Genomic DNA, 19,229 nt, shown 5'->3' on the forward strand with positions numbered 1-19,229 from the left:
ACTAGCATCAATACAGCTGTCAAGCTCGCCGTTTGTCCATGCCTCTGGCACCGACTACCTAGGAGTAGATTCGCCTGGGGAAAAGTGTTTTTATTTTCATATCATCTCGTAGGTGCGTAGTCTCACATTCTATCGTGAACCATCGGGCACCAAGTCCAACAAACCCCTCTGCCACTGCTCTGGACCTCCACCCATGTGCGCTGGACCACCAGCTGCTCAAGCCCCCTGAACCTTGAATGTCCTCCCACTTGCCGTCTTCCTTTCCTTCTCCTCGTTCTCTGGCCTGGCTCTTCGGAGGACTGCGGCCGTTAGTTTTGACAGCCAAGATCGGACACCGCGCGGCGTTCTTCTCACCTTGCAGGAAGTCTGCGGTTCTCCGTCTCATACGGGAGTGAATGTAGGCCTGCAGCAATTAGACAAGCAGATCGACGGGGACGCTAGGGGTTGTGGGTGAGATGCGGCGTACCTTGGATGCCTTGATATGATAGTGGAAGTAGTCGCGGAAGGTCTGGATGTGTGAAATGACGTCGGGCATGCGCTGCGGTGTCAGGTGCCGAGGGAACAGAACTGCCATGGTGAGCCACCAGTACAACCATCACCATCACAGGGCTTCCGAAGGTTGTCTCCTTACCAAATGTGACGTAGCCGATCTCGCCGTCGCTGCTCGCCTTGACCCCCGGGACGCCCTGCAACTCGAGAGGCGGGTCGTTCCTGAAGAGGACCTGAGGCGCATTCTGGATCGCTCTTCTTCGCGCATCTACAAACTCCTGGATAAAGACCTTGCCGAAGACGCGATCGGTCTCCTCGCGGAAGATGGTGCTGAAGATGACGGTCACGCGATCGTGGCTGGCCTTGACGTAGATGGCTTCCTCCTCACGGTAGTGGATGGCCATGACCTCGCCTCCTTCCCGCACGCCCTGTGGCGCTTCCTCGGACGTGTACTTGGACGCCTCCTCCTTGAGCTTGTAGTATTCGGCGTAGGCCTGCTCGAAGGGGGCCGCCATGGCATTCCGCTTGAGGAGGGAGATCTTCTTGACCAGTTCGTCACGGTCCTCTGCAGATGAGCGTCAGCCTTGATCCCCGCCACTCTCATTGCCGCTGCAAAGTCTGGGCGGTGCCATACCCTTTTCCGCAGGCAGGTTCTCCAGGTCTACCAGGATGGAGAAGTCATAGCCAGGCTCCGGGGGCACGACGTATTGGCCATATTCGCGCTGCAGCACCTGCTCAGCGCCGTAGGTGACCAATTCCCTGTAGCAGCGGATGTTTATCGAGACCAGGATCTTGGTCTTGGTCTCCGGGGTCGAGATGTGGAAGGTGACGCCGTCAAAGTCGGAGACGGTCTGGTCAATGGATGCGGGAGGAGCACTGGACGGCGGTGTTAGAGGGGGCGGCGTGCACCCGACGTGGACGGCGACTCACCCCGAGAACCTCTCGGTCAGAACCGACTGCAGCAGGACATTCTGATAGTCTAGCAAGAGCATCTTGGCGGCGTGTGCTCCGATGCGCCAGAGCTTGCGATGTTGGCGTTGAGGATGCCTCGGGGTTGGAGACTTGGGGGGATGATGGTGGGGCTGTGATGCTGGACGACGGACGACGGACGACAGACGACAGCCAGCCCAGCAGCAAGGCAGAGAGAGTTAACTACGTCGCAGGCGCAGGTGCAGGCGGGCGGTACCATCCAATGCCCGTCCTCCAGGGGGCCCAGGCGCTGTAGCAGCACATTGGCACCCAGCTCCAAGGCCCAGCCGTCCGAACATCTCCCGGGCCAGCGCGAGTGGCAGTGCCCCCAGTGGGGACCTGGTTCCGCGCGGGGCAGCTCTTCTGGCCCGTGCACGCGTGTGTCTCCGTCAAAGGTCGCGATAAGAATTTCTTATCGGCCCTCTGCAAGAAAAAAAGTTCGAGATCCCATCCCGCGGGCGTGCTCGACTTACAAGCGTCCAGTGCAGTCGCCTTGAGGAATCGCGCCGGTCATCATGGTCAAATCATACCTGTAAGTGTTTGCGCATGTCACCTGAGCCATGGACGTGAGGTTGAGACAGCCACTGACTTTGGAGTCCTCCACAGCAAGTATGAGCATTCGCAAACATTCGGCCTCGTAACGTCCAGCACGTCCAATCTCGTCTGGACCCCCAATGCTCGCTCGAGTACCAGCGCTGGCCACGCCGTCGTCGCCGCCAACGAGGAAGTCCTTACCTGGGACATCAAGAAGGGCGAGCTTCTGAGTCGCTGGAGGGACGAGAACTGCTCCTCCCAGGTCTCGACCATTGCCAAGAGCCAGACCGACCCCGATGTCTTCGCCGTGGGTTACGAGGATGGCAGCATCCGCCTGTGGGACAGCAAGATCGCAACCACCATTGTGAACTTCAATGGCCACAAGTCCGCCATCACCCTGCTGGCCTTCGACAAGTCCGGCGTGCGTCTTGCCAGCGGCTCCAAGGATACCGATGTCATCATCTGGGATCTGGTGGCAGAAGTTGGCCAGTTCAAGCTGAGGGGCCACAAGGACCAGATCACGGGCCTGAAGTTTGTGGAGCCACAGCCAGAAGTGACCGAGGGGGATGGAGAGCAGACAATGACCATGGACGGCCCCACGGCCACGTCCGAGGGCTTCCTTCTCACCACCGGCAAGGACGCCCTGATCAAGCTTTGGGACCTGTCGTCGCGCCACTGCATTGAGACCCATATCGCCCAGACGAATGGAGAGTGCTGGGCCTTGGGCTTGTCGCCAGACTTCAGCGGCTGTATCACTGCCGGCAACTCGGGCGAACTCAAAGTATGGGCCCTCGACGCACCCGGCCTGGCAGCGTCGCAGCAGCAGGTCGATGTTCCTCAGACTGCGCAATATCTCCACGACAGGGGTACTCTGTTCCGCGAGGGCAAGGACAAGGCGACCGAAATCATCTTCCATCCCCGCCGAGACTACTTCTCGGTACATGGCTCGGAGAAATCGGTTGAAGTCTGGCGGATACGGACCGAGGCTGAGATAAAAAAGAGCCTGGCCCGCAAGAAGAAGAGGAGAAGAGAGAAGCTGGCGTCTAAGAAGGGCGGCGCTGATGGTGGAGACATGGATGTTGACGGCGACGAGGAAGAGGATGCGAGCAATGCGTCTGTCACCGAGGCCTTTGCGCAGCATCTCATTGTCCGCACAGGCGGTAAGGTGAAATCCGTCGACTGGGCCAACAACCACGGCCACAAGGAGCTCCAGCTACTAGTCGGAACAACCAACAACCAACTGGAGCTATACAGCATCCAAACCAAGGAGAAGAACTCCAAGGCGAAGCAGGAAGATGTCCCGGATTATACTCGCTCGTTAGGCGTGGATCTGCCTGGACACCGCGCCGATATCCGTTCTCTTGCTCTAAGTTCCGATGACAGAATGCTTGCGTCCGCCTCCAACGGCAGCTTGAAGATCTGGAACATCAAGACCCGGTCTTGCATCAGAACTTTTGAGTGTGGATATGCTTTGTGTTGCGCGTTCCTCCCCGGTGACAAGGTCGTCGTGGTCGGGACCAAGGCTGGTGAACTGGAACTGTTCGACGTCGCCTCAGCACAGCTTCTCGACAGCGTTACTGCTCATGAGGGTGCCATATGGTCTTTGCAGGTCCACCCCGATGGCCGATCCATGGTTTCAGGAAGTGCCGACAAGTCCGCCAAGTTCTGGAACTTCCAGATTGTTCAAGAAGAAGTCTTGGGGACGACGCGGACCACACCGAAGCTCAAGTTGGTGCAGTCGAGGATCTTGAAAGTATCTGATGATATTCTCAGCCTCAAATTCTCTCCAGATGCGAAGTATCTTGCAGTGGCTCTGTTGGACAGCACGGTGAAGGTGTTCTTCACAGACTCACTCAAGCTCTATCTCAACCTTTACGGCCACAAGCTGCCTGTGCTCAACATGGATATCTCATACGACAGTAAGCTGATCGTTACTTGCTCAGCCGACAAGAACGTCCGTATATGGGGTCTCGACTTTGGCGATTGCCACAAGGCTCTCTTTGCCCACCAAGACAGTATTTTACAGGTTGCCTTCGTCCCCCACAACCAAGAAGGCAACGGACACCACTTTTTCAGCGCAAGCAAGGACCGCACGATTAAATACTGGGATGGCGACAAGTTTGAACAGATACAACGCTTAGATGGCCACCATGGCGAGATCTGGTCTCTAGCAATGAGTCGGGCTGGAAACTTCATCGTCAGTGCCAGTCACGACAAGAGCATCCGCGTCTGGAACGAAACGGACGAGCAGATCTTCCTGGAGGAAGAGAGAGAAAAGGAGATTGAGGAGTTATATGAGAGCACCCTGACAACCTCCCTGGAGCGAGACCCTGACGACGACGACCAGAACGCAGAGGTCGCAGCTGCAACAAAACAGACCGTTGAAACCCTCATGGCCGGCGAACGTATCCAGGAAGCTCTCGAACTGAGTCTGGCAGATTTGCATGTGATGAAGGAGTGGGAGCAAGCGAAGGCTGCCAATCCTCACATTGCACCGCCACAGAGGGACACCATCTTCCTTGCTCTGGGTGGTATCAGCGCTGAGGAGTACGTCTTGTCCGTTTTGCAGAAGATCAAGGCGTCAGCGCTGCACGATGCACTCCTGGTCTTGCCATTCGCAACAGTACCCATGCTCTTCACCTTCCTGAACCTGTTCGCGATGAGGTCGATGAACATTCCCTTGACCTGCCGGATACTGTTCTTCATGCTCAAGACACATCATCACCAGATAGTGGCCAGCAGGACAATGAAGGCCATGCTCGACGGAATCAGGACGAACCTGAGGAAGGCGCTGAAGAGGCAGAAGGACGAGATGGGATACAACATTGCTGCGTTGAAGGTCGTTGGCATGCAGATCAAGGATAAGAGCGTTAAGGACTACGTTGACGAGAACTGGGAAGATGACCAAGAGCAGAACGTTAGGAAGCGAGGTTTTGTCCACGTCTCGTAAGGATCATTGGCTTAGATTCAAAGCTCGTCTCTGCAAGATCTGGAGGCATTCTCATAGGGGAAAAGTGGAGAGCAAGGTCAGCATCCACGCAAAGGGTCACTATAGAAGGGCGGAATTCCATTTCGCTGCGCGTCGCAGCCGAGATGAGTGTCTTGGTGGGAGCCATCAGTACTTGTACATAGATTGGTGTTGAAGTAAGAGAACCCACATGAAATTCATCGCCTTGGTTCGCCACGGGTCGTCCGGATTGGCCCCAAGAGTATTGTGCGTAGTAGAGTGCAATCGGCCCAACGATGTCCTTTCGACACCAATGCAACACTAGGTTGACGCGAGGGGCCCCCGTATGCAGCTACTTGGAGTCAGCACATCGTCATAGGCTTCATCATCTCTAGACTCAAATAGCTCACTATAGAGCCAATTTCGTAAACGTGCAAGTTTCACAGCGATTACTTTATTCAACCATCGAGGACATAATTTTTTTTTGTAGTCTGCTCCGCTGCATAGCACATTGCTTCCGACGGGCCAGTCTTCAAGAACTGCAACACGCCTGAATTACCCGACACACTCAAACCATCCTATAACTTTTTGCATCGTCGTACCTGCTCAGCACAGAATGCCCACCCTGACCTCACACCTCACCTCACACCCGCAGACCGCAGAGGCCTACACCCGCGCCACGCAGTCCGCCTTCCTCAGCCTGGCGGGCCAGGGCCGCCTGCCGCGCCCCGTGCTCTCGCAGTGGCTGTCCCAGGACCGCCTGTACGCGCAGGCGTACGTGCGCTTCATCGGGGGCCTGCTCGCGCGCCTGCGGCTGCCGGTCGCCAAAGCCGCCGACGCGGTCGAGTGGCGGGTGCTGCGGGTGCTGAAGGACGCCCTCGACGGCATCGTGCGCGAGCTGGCCTTCTTCGAGGACACGGCCGCGCGGTACGGGCTGGACCTGGCGGCGGGCCCGGGGGAGGCAAGCGAGAACAGCAGCGGCGGCTTCGGGCCCAACCGCGTCACGGCGGCGTATGTGGACCTGTTCGACTCGTTCGGAGCCCCGCACGGCGGCGCGCAGGCGGCCTCGGTGGCTAGCGGTGAGAGGACGCTGCTGGAGGGCCTGGTGCTGCTCTGGGCTACGGAGAAGGTCTACCTGGATGCGTGGACGTACGCGCGGGAGCAGGGCGCCGGCAGGGAGGGCGGCAAGACGGGGGAGGACCTGGATGGAGGGGCGCTGCGGAGGGAGTTCATCCCGAATTGGACGTCAGAGGAGTTCAAGGGGTTTGTCGACGAGATCCAGGGCTGCCTGGACGAGTATGCTGCAGCACAAGGCGGCGAGGGCGTTCAAGATAGGGCGCTGGAGCTGTGGAAACACGTGCTGCAGCTCGAGGAGGGCTTCTGGCCCCATGTGAATCTTCAAGACGTCGCTTCAACAATGTGAGTGAGAACGGGTTCAGAGGATGACATAAATTTCACGTCTATATTGTAGGTTATACCTGGCTATCTAATACGTACTCGTACGGTGCAAGACAGCTGTCTAACCATATACATTACCGTTTCAATATCGATGGTTCCAAGTATAGAGCTTGAGGCAGAGGTCAGGCAAGGTGGACTACGATTGAATGCCTGGATCAAGACAAATGCACCCAAAAGGCAGTACTCATTCCAGTCCAGAGAGACCTATCATTTGTTGTCAGCAGAGTCCATGAAGTGCATGTTTGCTGAAGAAATGAGAGTTGTGATGCTCGTTCAGAAGTCCGTTGCATTCATTGAGCCCCGAGAGGCTCTAACATAAGAGGTACCAGAAAAAAGTAATAATGTGTTGTTTCATCATTCGAGTCGTAGTCGCGTAGGGGAAAAGGCTGTGACGAATTTGGAGAATGAGCTTACCTTGGGAAATGTGAACTGGAATACCCTTCCAGTTGATGATATCAGCCCGACAGTAAACATGAAGTCCTGAAAGACGTCTGGTCTGAGTTCATACTCGCCACTGGTCCATCCAACGGCACGAACGTGCTTTGGGTTGATGAGGATAGAGAGAAGGGTCCTGCAAAATTTCTTAGGCCTGGACGCGGTAGAGATTTGGAGGGTGGAGTCTGCGTCCGGCAGATCCCCGGCAGCCGCGAGGCTTCCAGCTCTGCAGTTGCTGGCCATCCGACCAATCATCAGCGGCGGCCCCGCTAGCCCACAGCGGGCGCAAACCCACAACTCGGGCATTGAGAATTTTGTGAGAATACTCCAACTCCATCGACTTTTGGACCAGTTCCTTCCTCACGCCCAACGACCAGCCAGACAACCACCGCCCCTCGCCAACGCTCTTCCCAGAATCCCCGACAACAACCAGATTCTGCAACCGCCATCATGGGTCGTCTTCACAGCAAGGGAAAGGGTATCAGCTCCTCGGCTACCCCCTACTCGCGCACTCCCCCGGCGTGGTTGAAGACCACTCCCGACCAGGTCGTCGAGCAGATCTGCCGTCTGGCCAAGCGTGGTGCCACCCCCTCCCAGATCGGTGTCATCCTGCGTGACTCCCACGGAATCGCCCAGGTCCGCTTCGTCACTGGTACGTCTTGCATCCCCACGGGCGAGAGAAAGGCTTTCTCGGGAGACACATTGTGGCTAACATATTTGCGTAACAGGTAACAAGATTCTGCGAATCCTCAAGTCCAACGGTACGCCATGAACCCGCCTCCCCGATCCGTGAATACTCGATGTGTTGTATTTGTGTGTGTTGCGTGTATAACCTGCCCCCGTCCCTCGCGGACGGAGAGGGGAAAAGCAATTATGCCTCTGTTTGGTCAAGGCTGACAGAGTGATCTTACAGGCCTCGCTCCCGAGCTCCCTGAGGATCTGTACATGTTGATCAAGAAGGTGAGTCGATCCAGCTCTGTACCCCACCTCGGTAAACCCTACAAACATGCTAACACATCCCCCAAAGGCTGTTGCCGTCCGCAAGCACCTTGAGCGCAACCGCAAGGACAAGGACTCCAAGTTCCGCCTCATTCTGATCGAGTCCCGTATCCACCGTCTCGCCCGCTACTACAAGTCCGTCGGTGTCCTTCCTCCTACCTGGAAGTACGAGTCCGCCACCGCCTCCACCATTGTCGCATAAGCGATTTCCTCGGGCGGGTGGGTATTTAAAATCTGCATGAGATACTTGGTCATGGAGTTTGTGGAACGGAACATCTTGCTTTTAGGGGAAAAGTCATCCTTCGGCTTTCACCGGTAGATAGCCAGAGCTTTCACGTAGAGATGCCAATGAATATCTCATGAACGTAATAACGATGTATGAAGCACTGGATCGAGGCCTCAATTCAAAATGCTAGGGTATCACCTGTGAAAATGAGAACACCTGCCTGCTCAGAACATGATCAATCCCAGTCATGACCAACATTCAGCTTTTCCTGTTTGTCCGTAACCTAAACGCCTTCCGTAAATGCAGACCCTTGTCCTTGCTTGCTCTGAAGGCCTGCCATCAAGCTGTCGAACCTTCAATCTCCTTTGACCGCTGCAGCAAGAATTCGCCAAGCACTCGTAGGGGATCCTTTGGCCTATCCATGATCACCGGCGGTCAGCAAAGTCCGTCTAGTGAATTGGTTAAAAAAAGAGAAAACCCACATATCCTTGGCAAGAAGCTTCATGCCCTCCAGCAAGACGCCCGTGACCCTGGTGTTCAGGTATTGCCGCACCGAAGCACCATGCGGCGGCGCCTCGGCCGGCATGGTGAAGCCCGGGTCGGGATGGGCTGACGCCGCGCGCGACGTGTTGCTGGCCGGCTCCTGCTGCTGCGCGCCGTTTGTCGTACGCAGCGGCGTGCCTGTTCGTCCTGCGGGTGCTCCTCCCGACGTGGGAGCCGGGCTCGCGGCACTCTGGCGGGCGGGGGACTGGGAGATGGGGATTGCGTTAGCAGACGCGTTCGACTTTTGGACCAGAATCTCAGAGATGAGCTATGAAGGGTGTGGCTTACGGCAGCGGCGTCGGCGTCTGTCATGGTGATGTCCTTGTCCTTGGGTGTGGGCTCGGTGGAAGCCTCGGTCGTTGTCGCCGCAGCAGTCGTCTCGGTGGTGGTTGCGTCTTCTGTGCCAGCAGCAGTAGCAGCAGCGGGTGCAGGCGGCGGAGCCACGGCGGCAGGCGTTTGGCCCAGAGTGCTCGACGAGGGCTGCACGGGTGGCTGGAGCCCGCCGAAGGGCATTGGCACGGGGATCGGGGTCGTGGAGACCCGGCGATTCTCTTCGGACATGTCTGAGGCTGGCTCGACGACGCTGGCAGTGGGACTGGGTAGCTGGATGGTGCAAGCCGACGAAGCTTGCTGGCAAGTGAACTCTCGGGCAACGGCGCGACCTTCAGGGCGGGCGCGCAATTGGCGGCGTTGATTGGGCGGCCGGTGGGCAGGCAGACAGTTGGACCTCTGCGCCGAAGCGGGTCCTGCCAATTAAGCCAGCGATCGGCCACATGACTAGGCGTCAATCTCGTGTCTCGCCAGAAACGCGGCCGGAGGCACAACCCCTTTGTTCGATGAGGTAATGAGCCATCTAGGAGGCAAAAATGTCCTCACAAGAGCGCCCCGAGGCTACACACGAACTACGAGATAGATAATGGACAAATTCGTCCAGAGAGCAGCACCTCCTACAAGAGCACAGCAGGACATCCCATGCTGCAGGGCGCCGGACCCCGGGTCACGTCATGAGCCACCTGCCAAGCGTGTGAAGAGGGAGATCGCGGACAGTGACGGGGATTCCGATGGCGACCTGTCAGATACGCACTCGCTGGGTCCAAGCCGCGCTCCCTTGCTGAGGGAAGACACTGCAGCATCTGCCTATGATGACGTGCAGTCCGACCCCGAATCCCAAATCGGGAGGCCTACTGCCATTGAAAGCTCGCTCCCAGAAGTAAAGTCGGACAAGGAGGCCATCGAGGAATACGAAACCTTCCGAGCGTCCCAAGGAGACAGCAAGAATGACACAGCCTCGAGGTTCGTCAAAAGGGAGTGGGTGAAGGGCAAGAGCTCCTTGTATGTGGACGCCTTCAACCTCGCCCTGAGCACTGTTCTCGACGACGAATCTCACCTCTTCGATGATAAAGAACGTAAGCTGTTCGACTACTGGGACAACCTGAGCTACGAGGCGCAATACTTGTGAGATTTTGCCAGCACATGCAACGCAATAAGCCAGTGTTTCTGACTTTTTCTCAATGTTTAGGTACGTCCGCCTCTTCCTCAGGAAATCTGCAACCTGGCATCGTATTGCCAAGCTGGGTTACTACGATGATATATCCAGCACTGAAGATGCTGTAAAGGAACTCCAAACATGTCGGGCGCTTCCTGTGGCGTCAGAATCCCGGGCAGAGTCACCTGACCCGGATGCTGCGTTCGCCCAGGAAGAGCACAGTCTGGAGGATTCGTTCAGTTTCGCGGATGACTCAAATGACTGTATCAACACCGTCGAGGAGTCCATCACTTTGTTAAATCTCGAGGAACTGAAAATGCTTGGCAAGGATGCTAGGGTCCAAGGGAAGAACAAAGCCGACCTGGTCAAATCGATTTGCAAGATGAGCAATCGGCAAGCTGGCTTGCTGTCCCTGGGTCTGCGGAGATCGGATACCCAGGACTCGGCGGCTTCAAGTGAGAATAGGACGCCCGAAGTCGAGTCTCCTGGGCCACAGACAGGCGATGACTCTAACAGGAACAAGCATTTTCTTGACAAGATCATGGCTATCACTGGTCCATGCATCCGGCTCTCTCTGCCTGTATTCAAGCTCTTCGAGAGGGTGCATCTGGTTTTCTACAGATCCACAGAGTGGACAGAGAAGTCTCTAACGGCAATCATACTCGCCAAGATTTCACGACGAAATTTCCCAGAGTACATTGTGAGCAGGTCTACCAACATCTTCACCTCCCGGAATCACTTGTTGGAATTTGAGACCGCAACGAGGACAGAATTCAGTGTTGACAACATACTTGAATTCAATGGACCTGTTGGTGAAGATGGGTTTCGTAAGGTGTTGGACATCTTCGACAGCATCTACGGCCGATGGCGAAAGCTTCTACAAGAAGAGCAAGTGAAGGAAGATCGAGTGTATGAGACGGGCGAGGGCACGTATCTACGCCGCTTTTCTCCGGTTCATCCTTACACTCGCATAATACATAAAGCTGCTTTCGTCTTTGGCCGCTTGAAGGAGCATCGAAGGGAGCATGCTTTAATGGTGGAGCTTCTCGAACAGAGACTTTTTCACCACGCCCGACGTGGCGCATGGTATCAGCGCAAGGCTCTGCTAGAGGAGCACTACATGTTTGCTCTGGAGCCGGATCCTGCATACAAAGATCCGGAGATGCAGAAAAAGCACTGGAAGCGCATTGCGGCTACGACATGCGAGACAGCCCTCGAGGACCCCGATTGCCACATCAAATATCATTATGATCTGCAGAAGCGGCTTTTGAAACTTGAGAAGCAGATGAAAGTCCCCTACCGTTTACAGCACGACTTCGGGCATGTAAAGCTACAGAAGCCCGAAGAGCACTATATCGAGGGAATACAAATCAAGAAGGACGACATTGTGGGCAAAAAGGGCCGTGGGCCGAGCACCAAGACTATTTGGGTTGATGAGGCTGAAGGCGGGGGCGAATGCAGTGTTGAGTCCATGTGCCTCAGCTCGTATCGCAGCCAAGGCTGGAAAGGCTATCACGCTGAAGGCGGCATCATACGCACGCTATTTGCGTACCTCTTTTACGATATTCTGTTTCTCTATATACCCAATGTCTTCCAGACGGCATATCAGACCTGCCCTCTTGACCTACATACCGACTCTTTCTACCCTACCAGAGCATCCGAGATTAACCATCGATTGGTTGAGATTGCCAATGGCGAGGCACCTCGCTTGGTTGAGGAAGTTGATAAACGAGAAAGGGAGAGGAGAACCTGTGTCGTTGGTCTGAATTGGGACTACGAGCTGCCCGACCTCATTGAGCTTGTCGGCTGCTTTGATGGCGCGGCCCTGGCGACAGTGTGCAAGGTCATGGCACAGGAGTATGGTCAGAGAGGGGGCGGCCTTCCAGATCTCATTCTGTGGCGGGTCGAACCAGACAAGGAGGTGATGTTTGCCGAGGTCAAAAGCGCGAACGACCGCCTCAGCGACACTCAGAGGCTTTGGATACATGTGCTGACAGGAGCTGGCGTGCGGGTGGCTTTGTGCAACGCGGTGGCTAATGAGGTCCGAGAGGTATAGGCCTATGCAAAACAGCCCCAGCCTCGCTCACTTTCCTGCAATGTCACGGTACCGCTCGGCCGCGATTCCATGAATCAGACCAAGAATGGCAAATTGTCACCAAAATAAGATCCCACGTGTACGAGGTAGCAGAGGCCCGTCGAGGGACGCAATCCTGTTCCTATGGCCGTCTGAAACGCCTGCGAGATTGAGGGGTCCGTGATGACTTCCCTATATCGTGACGAGCGGAGATTCTTCTTGCAGTTGCCCGGTTGGTACTATTGAAACAAGGAAAATGCATGGGCCCCATGCTCTCAGGAAATGAGGGGTTCTGTTTCAACAAACCCACGCGAGAGCAAGGCTGGTCACGTTTTCTGTTCCCTGTCACGAAATCGAGATGGAACGAAACTTACCCAATCCGGAAGCGTTCGTTCGGGGAATATTCGAGTGATCTGTCTCTGGAGGACGGTTCCTGATTGGACGCGCTGCCCCAGAAAGGGCCACGGCCTCTCACCCAGATGCTGTCACACCCGAAGTCCAATATGCAGGCCTACTGCAATACTTGTCACATGCATCATTGGAAGGCATCGTCATTCATGGGTTGTCAGTCTGCCACGCTTGATGAGTTCGACTCATGCACTCCCAGTCTGTGCCCTATGCTAGCCGTTTACTGGCCTCTGTTGCTCGATGCAATCGCCGGCGTTCTTCGACGACAGGAGCCAGATCGCCAGTGACAGTATCGAGGAAGCGCTGCGTGGCTTGTTTGAAAGCAAATACCATCACAAATGGACGGCCACCTCGCCGGCGGCCTTCCGCCGCCCGTACGCATTGAGGAGAATGACACCGGGTTAGCCGGGGGCGGCGAGCAACTTCCGTTCAGGACTCAATTAATCAAATAGATGCTGTCTTTACAGCAACGACCCTCATTCGCCCACGCTCACCGAAAAAGAAGCTCCTCTTGCCTTCTTCCCGCTATACTGCGTTGAAGTGGCCCTGGCGGAGCAAGCAAGCAAGCTGCCTGCCCTGGGACGAAGTCGTGGGCGCTTAAGTGCGCAGGCAGGCCGGCCAATCGTCTTACAGCACTCGAGGTGGGCACCAGCTGCACAAAACAACGCGGCGCGCTGATTGGCCGCTCGGCTCAGCCCATGGGCGCTTAGGCTGTGCGCCCCCCTGTCGCTCTCCCCATGCAGGTTCCAGGATGTCGGTACAGAGAGACTCAAAGAGACAGAGGGCGGAAGTGGGGAAAAAGCAATTGTCATGTCATGGGCCGTGGACGGCGAGGGTGCTGCTGCACCAGCAAGCGGCGGGCAGGGGGGGCGGAGGGGCAGACTGGGAGCTTTTCCCATTGCTGGATGTCTAATCCACGGCCCCGTACCCAGTGCTCCCCAAATCATGTGGTTCCAGAGTGTAACTTGGAGGGAAATAGACTATTGACTGTCAACCGGTTTTTATTTGCCCCAAGATTGACATGTAGTAAAACCTATTAGATTCTGCAGCAGATTTGCCTGGGTTCGGGGACATGGGGGGCAAGTGGGCTGTGGTGTTGTACTGAATGCATCATCTGCAAATATTACCTAAGGCATGTCATGTCCTTGCTGCCGCTCGGTGATATCCGTCTTACGCGTCACAGGCTCGTAACAAGCATGCTACCATTCGTCGTGTGTCGACATTTCAATCTGGGCCATTACTGAGACTTTGCTCCCCGGGACCCGCTCCAACGTGTCTTCCCTTGTGGATCTTCGCAGGGGGGTGGATGAGGCCTACGATTCTCGGCCTGGGCCTTGGCTGCAAGGTCGGTAATCAGTGTCCCCCTGCCATGCCTATCGTACCTTTTGCTAGCTACTGTAGATGTCTCGCATGTAAAACTGGAGCTCAGGTGGCCGCAATAACACGGACCGCCCATCAGGCCTTTCTGGCGGCCTGTGGATATCGCAGTCGTGGCACGCAGCGGGTGGTCGCTTTTTGGGTCGGGATAAACAAGCAAACAAGTAAACAAAGCTATCTACTACACGCTGCGAATGCATCAACAGAGCTGGTATGGGTCTTTCTCAAGATCTTCTCATATTGAAAGGGCCACGCCGTGGTGGGCCTAAGAGCTACCTAAGCTTGGGGATCCGGTAACGTTTGACACATGTCGATAGATTTGATTTCAATGAATGCCCTCCCATTTTTGACGTACGGTCAAAAAAGTCAAGACGCCCTCCGTAAAAGTGTAGAAAGTTGCAGCCATCCCGTCCCGAAATTCTTAACTCCCTTGGTATCAGCGCATATGTCACTTCTTATGAAGACGCCGCCAGCAACGCCATTGAACTCCGTTAAGATGAAGATTGTCCTCGTAAAGTCGTTCCGCCGCTCCTTGTGTTTTGTGTTGGTCTTGTTTGGTCGGGGCAGGAAGGGGGCATTCTTGCTTTCGTTTGGGCCCCCTTTCGCCCACCAGTCTCCTGGGTAGGAGTCGCGGTATTCTGCAATGTTTCCGGATTGCAATAAAGTCCGACGATGGGTGGATAATAAATACTCAGAAGTGCAGAGTGCCGTAGGGTAGAGGTTGGAGAATATTGACAAAGAAAAATAGGTCAAGGACGGAAGATAGTTGGGTAGGATGGTGACTTTAGTTAATTCGGATCGGCTGATGGTGTGGCTGATAGATAGTTTCATACGACGATGGGGCTTATTTCTCTCATGCCGAATTTGACCGCGTGGTCGGTTGTGGCTTCGTCTCTCCGGCCGCGGCCGCGACTGCCTGCGCTGCCTTCAGAGCCTGAACCTTTGAGCACTCGGTTCGCCTCCGCTTGCCCTTGGGGGCTGGGTTCATCCTCGGCGTGTAAGTGACGGTCCTCGTCACCACCTCCCGGATGTGGCGCACGCTACGATTGGATGACTTGGTGGCTTTGCAGTCCTGTGAGTACCGGGACTTGAGCGCCGATTCCCAGTCGAACGGCGAGCGGACTGATCGCGCACTGAACGGCGACCTCGCTGTGGCACTCATGGGCGAGTCCATGGTCGAGACTGCGGGCGATGGCGGAATGTGCAGGCTGGGGAACGACGTGGCGCCGGTTGGCGGCGCAGACATGGGATGAGTTGGGTACGGGCTAGGCGGCACAGCAGTGGGAGACTTGTGGTTTCCACAGTTGCACGAGCAGTCGGTGTGCTCGCTGCTGGCCGTTGATGGCATCGAGTCCTGAGCATGGTCCTCTTCCTCCTCGCTGGAGCTGCCGGATCGCTTCTCTGGTACCACGGGCGACGCTACTGACATGGCCCGGAGGAAGTCCATGTAAGCGGTAGGTGGACTGATCGGAGTCTTGGTGCTGTATTCCTCCTTGATAAAATCAGGGACTGCCGAGCGTGGCGTCCTCGCCGACAGAGCTGAGAGCTCGGACGGAAATGTCGCTGTGACTGGAGTCGTCAACTGCGCGAGCTTGGGCTTGCTTGTAGGTGGCATATTGGTGATGTTGAAAAAAGAGTCGACCTAGGCGGATAGTGTCCCGGTGCGGTATAGTGCGATGTGATATATCGACACACACAAGAGTCCTCAGTCAAGTGAATGACTAGGAGCAGGGAGAGGGGGAGGTAGAAAGGAAGAGGTGAGGATGCCTACAAGCTGCACTGACTTGACGCCCGTTGGGGAGGGAAGAGTCGGCAGTTGGGTGGGGGGGAGAGAGGAGGTGAGAGGTTAGGAAGAGGGAAGCAAAAGAATATATTATGTATGTGTGTGTCTGGTGAAGGGCGAGGGAGAGCCAAACTTGTTTGTACGTAAGGCAGGCAAAGGCGGGCCCTGCCTTGTCTCACGCGCGCGAGGGGGGTGGGAACCCGGGAGCAGCAGACGCTGAGACGAGGGCGCCAAACGGGAAAGCTTGGGCTAATAGGTGCCCCCCGCTAGAAACGCTAGAATCAATGTGACCTGATCCAAGCGGATGGGTGTGCGTCCAGGGGTGTGAAGGCTTAGCAGAGGCCGGCGTGCTGGGCGGCAGGAAGTCCCGTATGTAGGACTGGCTTGGAGTGGGTGGCCGGCGCGTGCTATAGCCGGGCGACCAACGGACGAGCTCCCCGTAGTGGATTGGTATAGGACGAGTCCCGATCAGGACCTCGACTTGCTGACTCGGGGGGGCCAAAAGAAGACGTAAAAGAAAGACTCTGGACAAGAGATGCCTTCGTTTTTGGGGCAAAATGGCGTGGGAGAGCGCGGGATTGGTCGCGAGAGCGGCAGATGGGCAAGTGGGATTCGAGGATGGGACAGACGTGCCCGTCAGCGATAGCTGCTCTGGCGCGTGTGTGCTGAGACGTGCTTTAGTCTGGAGGCGCTGGCAAATAGATGGACGGTCGAGGAAGATACATACACGTCGGCGGGAAGCCCAAGTATCTGCTACGTGAACAGCGCGGTGCTTGGCCGCGAACTGGAGAGCCCGGTGGTTGGAGCTGCGAGGCCGGATGGCGGCCGTGATTCGCCCAAGGACCCTGGGTCGAGTCCCTTGAACGGCACAACGGTCCAGGATGGGTTGCTGAGGTGTAAGCGCCCGTCGAGTATCCGGGACTTGGTCGCCGATGTACCTGGCCCGGGCCGGCAGTGGTGATTGGCTGGCTGCGTGCAACCCCTGTCCTGCGAGCGCTTCCGCTATTCTTAGCACCTGTCATTGGCCCGCTCTCATTCGACGGCCGCCCAGGTCGCGAAAACGACCACACCTCTTAACTCGTACTTACAGATCCAGATCAACCAAACGTGCTGTGTCTTGCCGGGAAGACGCCTCGACAACCTCGTCCAAGATCTCGGTCAAATTCCGCGACCGCGATGGCTTTCCTTGTGCAACAACGCCCACAGTTGTCTGTGGTTGTCCTGTCACACTTGGCGGTGGTAGGCTCAACGAGTCGTGTGAGCTGGGAGGGGTAATGGGGCGATGAGGTTGAGGTTCCCGATCCAAGCGGATATTCGGGCGTTGGTAAGACAGAATGGAGATATTGGGGCGAAGAAGATTGCCGAGTGAGTCGTTGTCACTGTTGTGTCTTGTGCTTTGCTCCAAGTTGGCTGTTGGCATCACGACTTATGGCCGGGCCCCCAACATCATTTATGCTTAACGGCTTGCCTGTCTAACCGCTGTTTACCTTCTAAATTTATTTTCTTCATGTTATTTATCGCCTCCTACCTTACCCTTGCTGCTTCAGTCCGCGCGCGGTTTTGCAGAATTTGCTTCATTCTCTATTGGCTTCCTCCATCTACAGGCTCTCTGCTCTTTGCCTGGCTGGCGTCTGGCCAACTGGGCAGGCTCAGGGTGGCAGCATGTCGGAGGGGAGCGCGCGCATCTTGACGCAACATGTCGCTCCATGGCGGACGCTGGCCGTCGTTGGTCCACAGGTCTTCAGCAGAATAGTCTTGGGGGCTGGTAACGGCTTCCGACCAAACAACTCCCATCGTCTCACAAGTTCGACACGGAGCAATAACAGCGCGCGGCTCCCGGGGGCTGGCGCCGGCCGTTTTCTCCGGCCTTCGAGAGCCTCAATGAACAGGACGCAGAGGCTCTGGTTTCCAAACCAAGAGCAGGCTGCCATGTCATTGCTTCATGTTGAACCCGGTCCCCTCCCGGTCCCGTCAGTGGGCCCGCCGCTCGACTAATGAGTGCTAAGCGCCAGCAACCTCATCGGGATTCGTCAGTGGTCGTCGACCAAATCCTTCAACCTCGCATCCCGGGTCGGCTTCTGCGCTTAGCGCAGTAGGCTTTCATCGTGATTGCTCAACATGCCGCCATTGTAGACGACTTGCAGCTTTCGTGGCTTCCCCGACCGGAGCTATGTCGCTTGATGGAGGATGCCCCTAGCTGGTAGGAGCCACGACCAGTCTGATGTCGGCGACAACACCTTCACCATTACTCTTCTTGGTAATAGAAGTGGAGATCTCTGGCTTGTCCCCGTGCAAGAAAGACCTCACGCATGCATCTTCCTTGGCTATATGCGTCAATCCTTCAGACTACTGCAGCTTACAGAACAAACATGGAAGGTTTTCATGACAGGGCTCCATGTGGCACTAGGATATACACGCGGTCCCAGAACCACAGCTTCGGTTCCTTGGGTTAGCACAACGCTCCACCGGTGCCGAATTCTCGGATGATCCTGTCGTTGACGCATCAAAGCCTGGCTGGAAGAGAACTACCCCAGAGGCGGTCGTGGGCAGGAGGCCACGGTCATTCATCGGCACTAGTATCGACATCGGCCAAACAGCGCACCTCTCACGTTTGGTCAAGTCCGCAACCAAGATGTCGCAGTACGAGGTACCACACTGTCATGTGAGACGAATACGCTAACCGATAGTCTGCTTGACCGGCAGCCTTCTAATCCCATGTGAGAACTCTCTGAACCATTGGGCAGATTATATGTCTCTGGGATTCCCATCCTTGCGATTGCATGGTGCTGCATCCAAGATGTGCCCTCAAGCGCGCGTAAGTCGGCTGAAACGAGAATGTCGAAGCGTCTACTTGGACCATCGCGGTAAATGTTTCTCGATTGCATGTATGTTCCGCTTCATCATGCCGAAGCTCTTGTACAGGTGCAAAGCAGCCAACATCGCCTCCACTCGAGGTATTCCGCATGGCAAAACCCCTGTGTTTTAGATGGATATATCAACCCCCCTATACTAGAATGTAGGTACTTAGCTTCAGGTTCATGTTTAAGTACCTTTAACAAGCCCAATGAACCCCTGCCCATGCTGATATGTAGACTTGTGCCGGGCCTCATGTATCTCCCTGTTGGGATCTTGGTGCCATACGCGCCTCCTTGGGCCTGTAGAAATTTACCATCGACAGACCAGGCATGGATAGAAGGTACATCAACCAACATCGTTTCGCTGCCATCAGCCTTTTGTCCGCGGTAGAAGTCTGCCCATCCGCAGTCGAGACATTCCTTCCGCAGCAGACAAGTCTAGAATGCCACCATCGGCATTGCGGTCTGCTCTAAGTAGCAAAACGGAAGGTGTCGTGAGGGCCGAGACACTCGTCTGCAGATTTGCTCTCAAGACACCTCGAGCCTTGCCATGTACAGTAATCTCTGGGCGGTGAAGGGGGACCATGTCCGAATTGCCTGTCTCGAGCCAATAATACAGCCATTACACAGGAGCAACTCTGCACGC

At 55.9% G+C, this 19,229-nt stretch overlaps 8 protein-coding genes across 8 annotated transcripts; 4 read left to right on the forward strand and 4 right to left on the reverse strand.

Moving 5' to 3' along the window:
• Window positions 1-412: 412 nt before the first annotated feature.
• Window positions 413-1,481, reverse strand: JN550_010411 (uncharacterized protein; the record flags this gene model as incomplete). The annotated part of the gene is made up of 4 exons (XM_049308662.1): window positions 413-567; window positions 632-1,054; window positions 1,124-1,365; window positions 1,420-1,481. 4 exons carry the CDS (start codon window positions 1,479-1,481, stop codon window positions 413-415), a joined length of 882 nt encoding a protein of 293 aa, XP_049167544.1.
• Window positions 1,482-1,973: 492 nt separating this feature from the next.
• JN550_010412 (uncharacterized protein) lies at window positions 1,974-4,942 on the forward strand (the record flags this gene model as incomplete). Its single annotated transcript, XM_049308663.1, has 2 exons — window positions 1,974-1,990; window positions 2,065-4,942. The coding sequence occupies 2 exons, from the start codon at window positions 1,974-1,976 to the stop codon at window positions 4,940-4,942; spliced, it is 2,895 nt and encodes a 964-aa protein (XP_049167545.1).
• Window positions 4,943-5,555: 613 nt separating this feature from the next.
• On the forward strand, window positions 5,556-6,362 carry JN550_010413 (uncharacterized protein; the record flags this gene model as incomplete). The annotated part of the gene is made up of 1 exon (XM_049308664.1): window positions 5,556-6,362. The coding sequence occupies one exon, from the start codon at window positions 5,556-5,558 to the stop codon at window positions 6,360-6,362; it is 807 nt and encodes a 268-aa protein (XP_049167546.1).
• A 920-nt stretch (window positions 6,363-7,282) lies between these two features.
• JN550_010414 (uncharacterized protein) lies at window positions 7,283-8,033 on the forward strand (the record flags this gene model as incomplete). The annotated part of the gene is made up of 4 exons (XM_049308666.1): window positions 7,283-7,484; window positions 7,561-7,593; window positions 7,746-7,792; window positions 7,860-8,033. The coding sequence occupies 4 exons, from the start codon at window positions 7,283-7,285 to the stop codon at window positions 8,031-8,033; spliced, it is 456 nt and encodes a 151-aa protein (XP_049167547.1).
• A 363-nt stretch (window positions 8,034-8,396) lies between these two features.
• On the reverse strand, window positions 8,397-9,161 carry JN550_010415 (uncharacterized protein; the record flags this gene model as incomplete). The annotated part of the gene is made up of 3 exons (XM_049308667.1): window positions 8,397-8,472; window positions 8,540-8,805; window positions 8,889-9,161. 3 exons carry the CDS (start codon window positions 9,159-9,161, stop codon window positions 8,397-8,399), a joined length of 615 nt encoding a protein of 204 aa, XP_049167548.1.
• Window positions 9,162-9,516: 355 nt separating this feature from the next.
• On the forward strand, window positions 9,517-12,142 carry JN550_010416 (uncharacterized protein; the record flags this gene model as incomplete). Its single annotated transcript, XM_049308668.1, has 2 exons — window positions 9,517-10,055; window positions 10,120-12,142. The coding sequence occupies 2 exons, from the start codon at window positions 9,517-9,519 to the stop codon at window positions 12,140-12,142; spliced, it is 2,562 nt and encodes an 853-aa protein (XP_049167549.1).
• Window positions 12,143-14,798: 2,656 nt separating this feature from the next.
• Window positions 14,799-15,560, reverse strand: JN550_010417 (uncharacterized protein; the record flags this gene model as incomplete). Its single annotated transcript, XM_049308669.1, has 1 exon — window positions 14,799-15,560. The coding sequence occupies one exon, from the start codon at window positions 15,558-15,560 to the stop codon at window positions 14,799-14,801; it is 762 nt and encodes a 253-aa protein (XP_049167550.1).
• Window positions 15,561-15,903: 343 nt separating this feature from the next.
• On the reverse strand, window positions 15,904-17,148 carry JN550_010418 (uncharacterized protein; the record flags this gene model as incomplete). Its single annotated transcript, XM_049308670.1, has 2 exons — window positions 15,904-16,735; window positions 16,817-17,148. The coding sequence occupies 2 exons, from the start codon at window positions 17,146-17,148 to the stop codon at window positions 15,904-15,906; spliced, it is 1,164 nt and encodes a 387-aa protein (XP_049167551.1).
• Window positions 17,149-19,229: the final 2,081 nt, after the last annotated feature.

This window comes from Neoarthrinium moseri (assembly GCF_022829205.1).
Source record: "Neoarthrinium moseri strain CBS 164.80 chromosome Unknown scaffold54_Wmoseri_CBS_16480, whole genome shotgun sequence".
Lineage (NCBI taxonomy): Eukaryota > Fungi > Ascomycota > Sordariomycetes > Amphisphaeriales > Apiosporaceae > Neoarthrinium > Neoarthrinium moseri.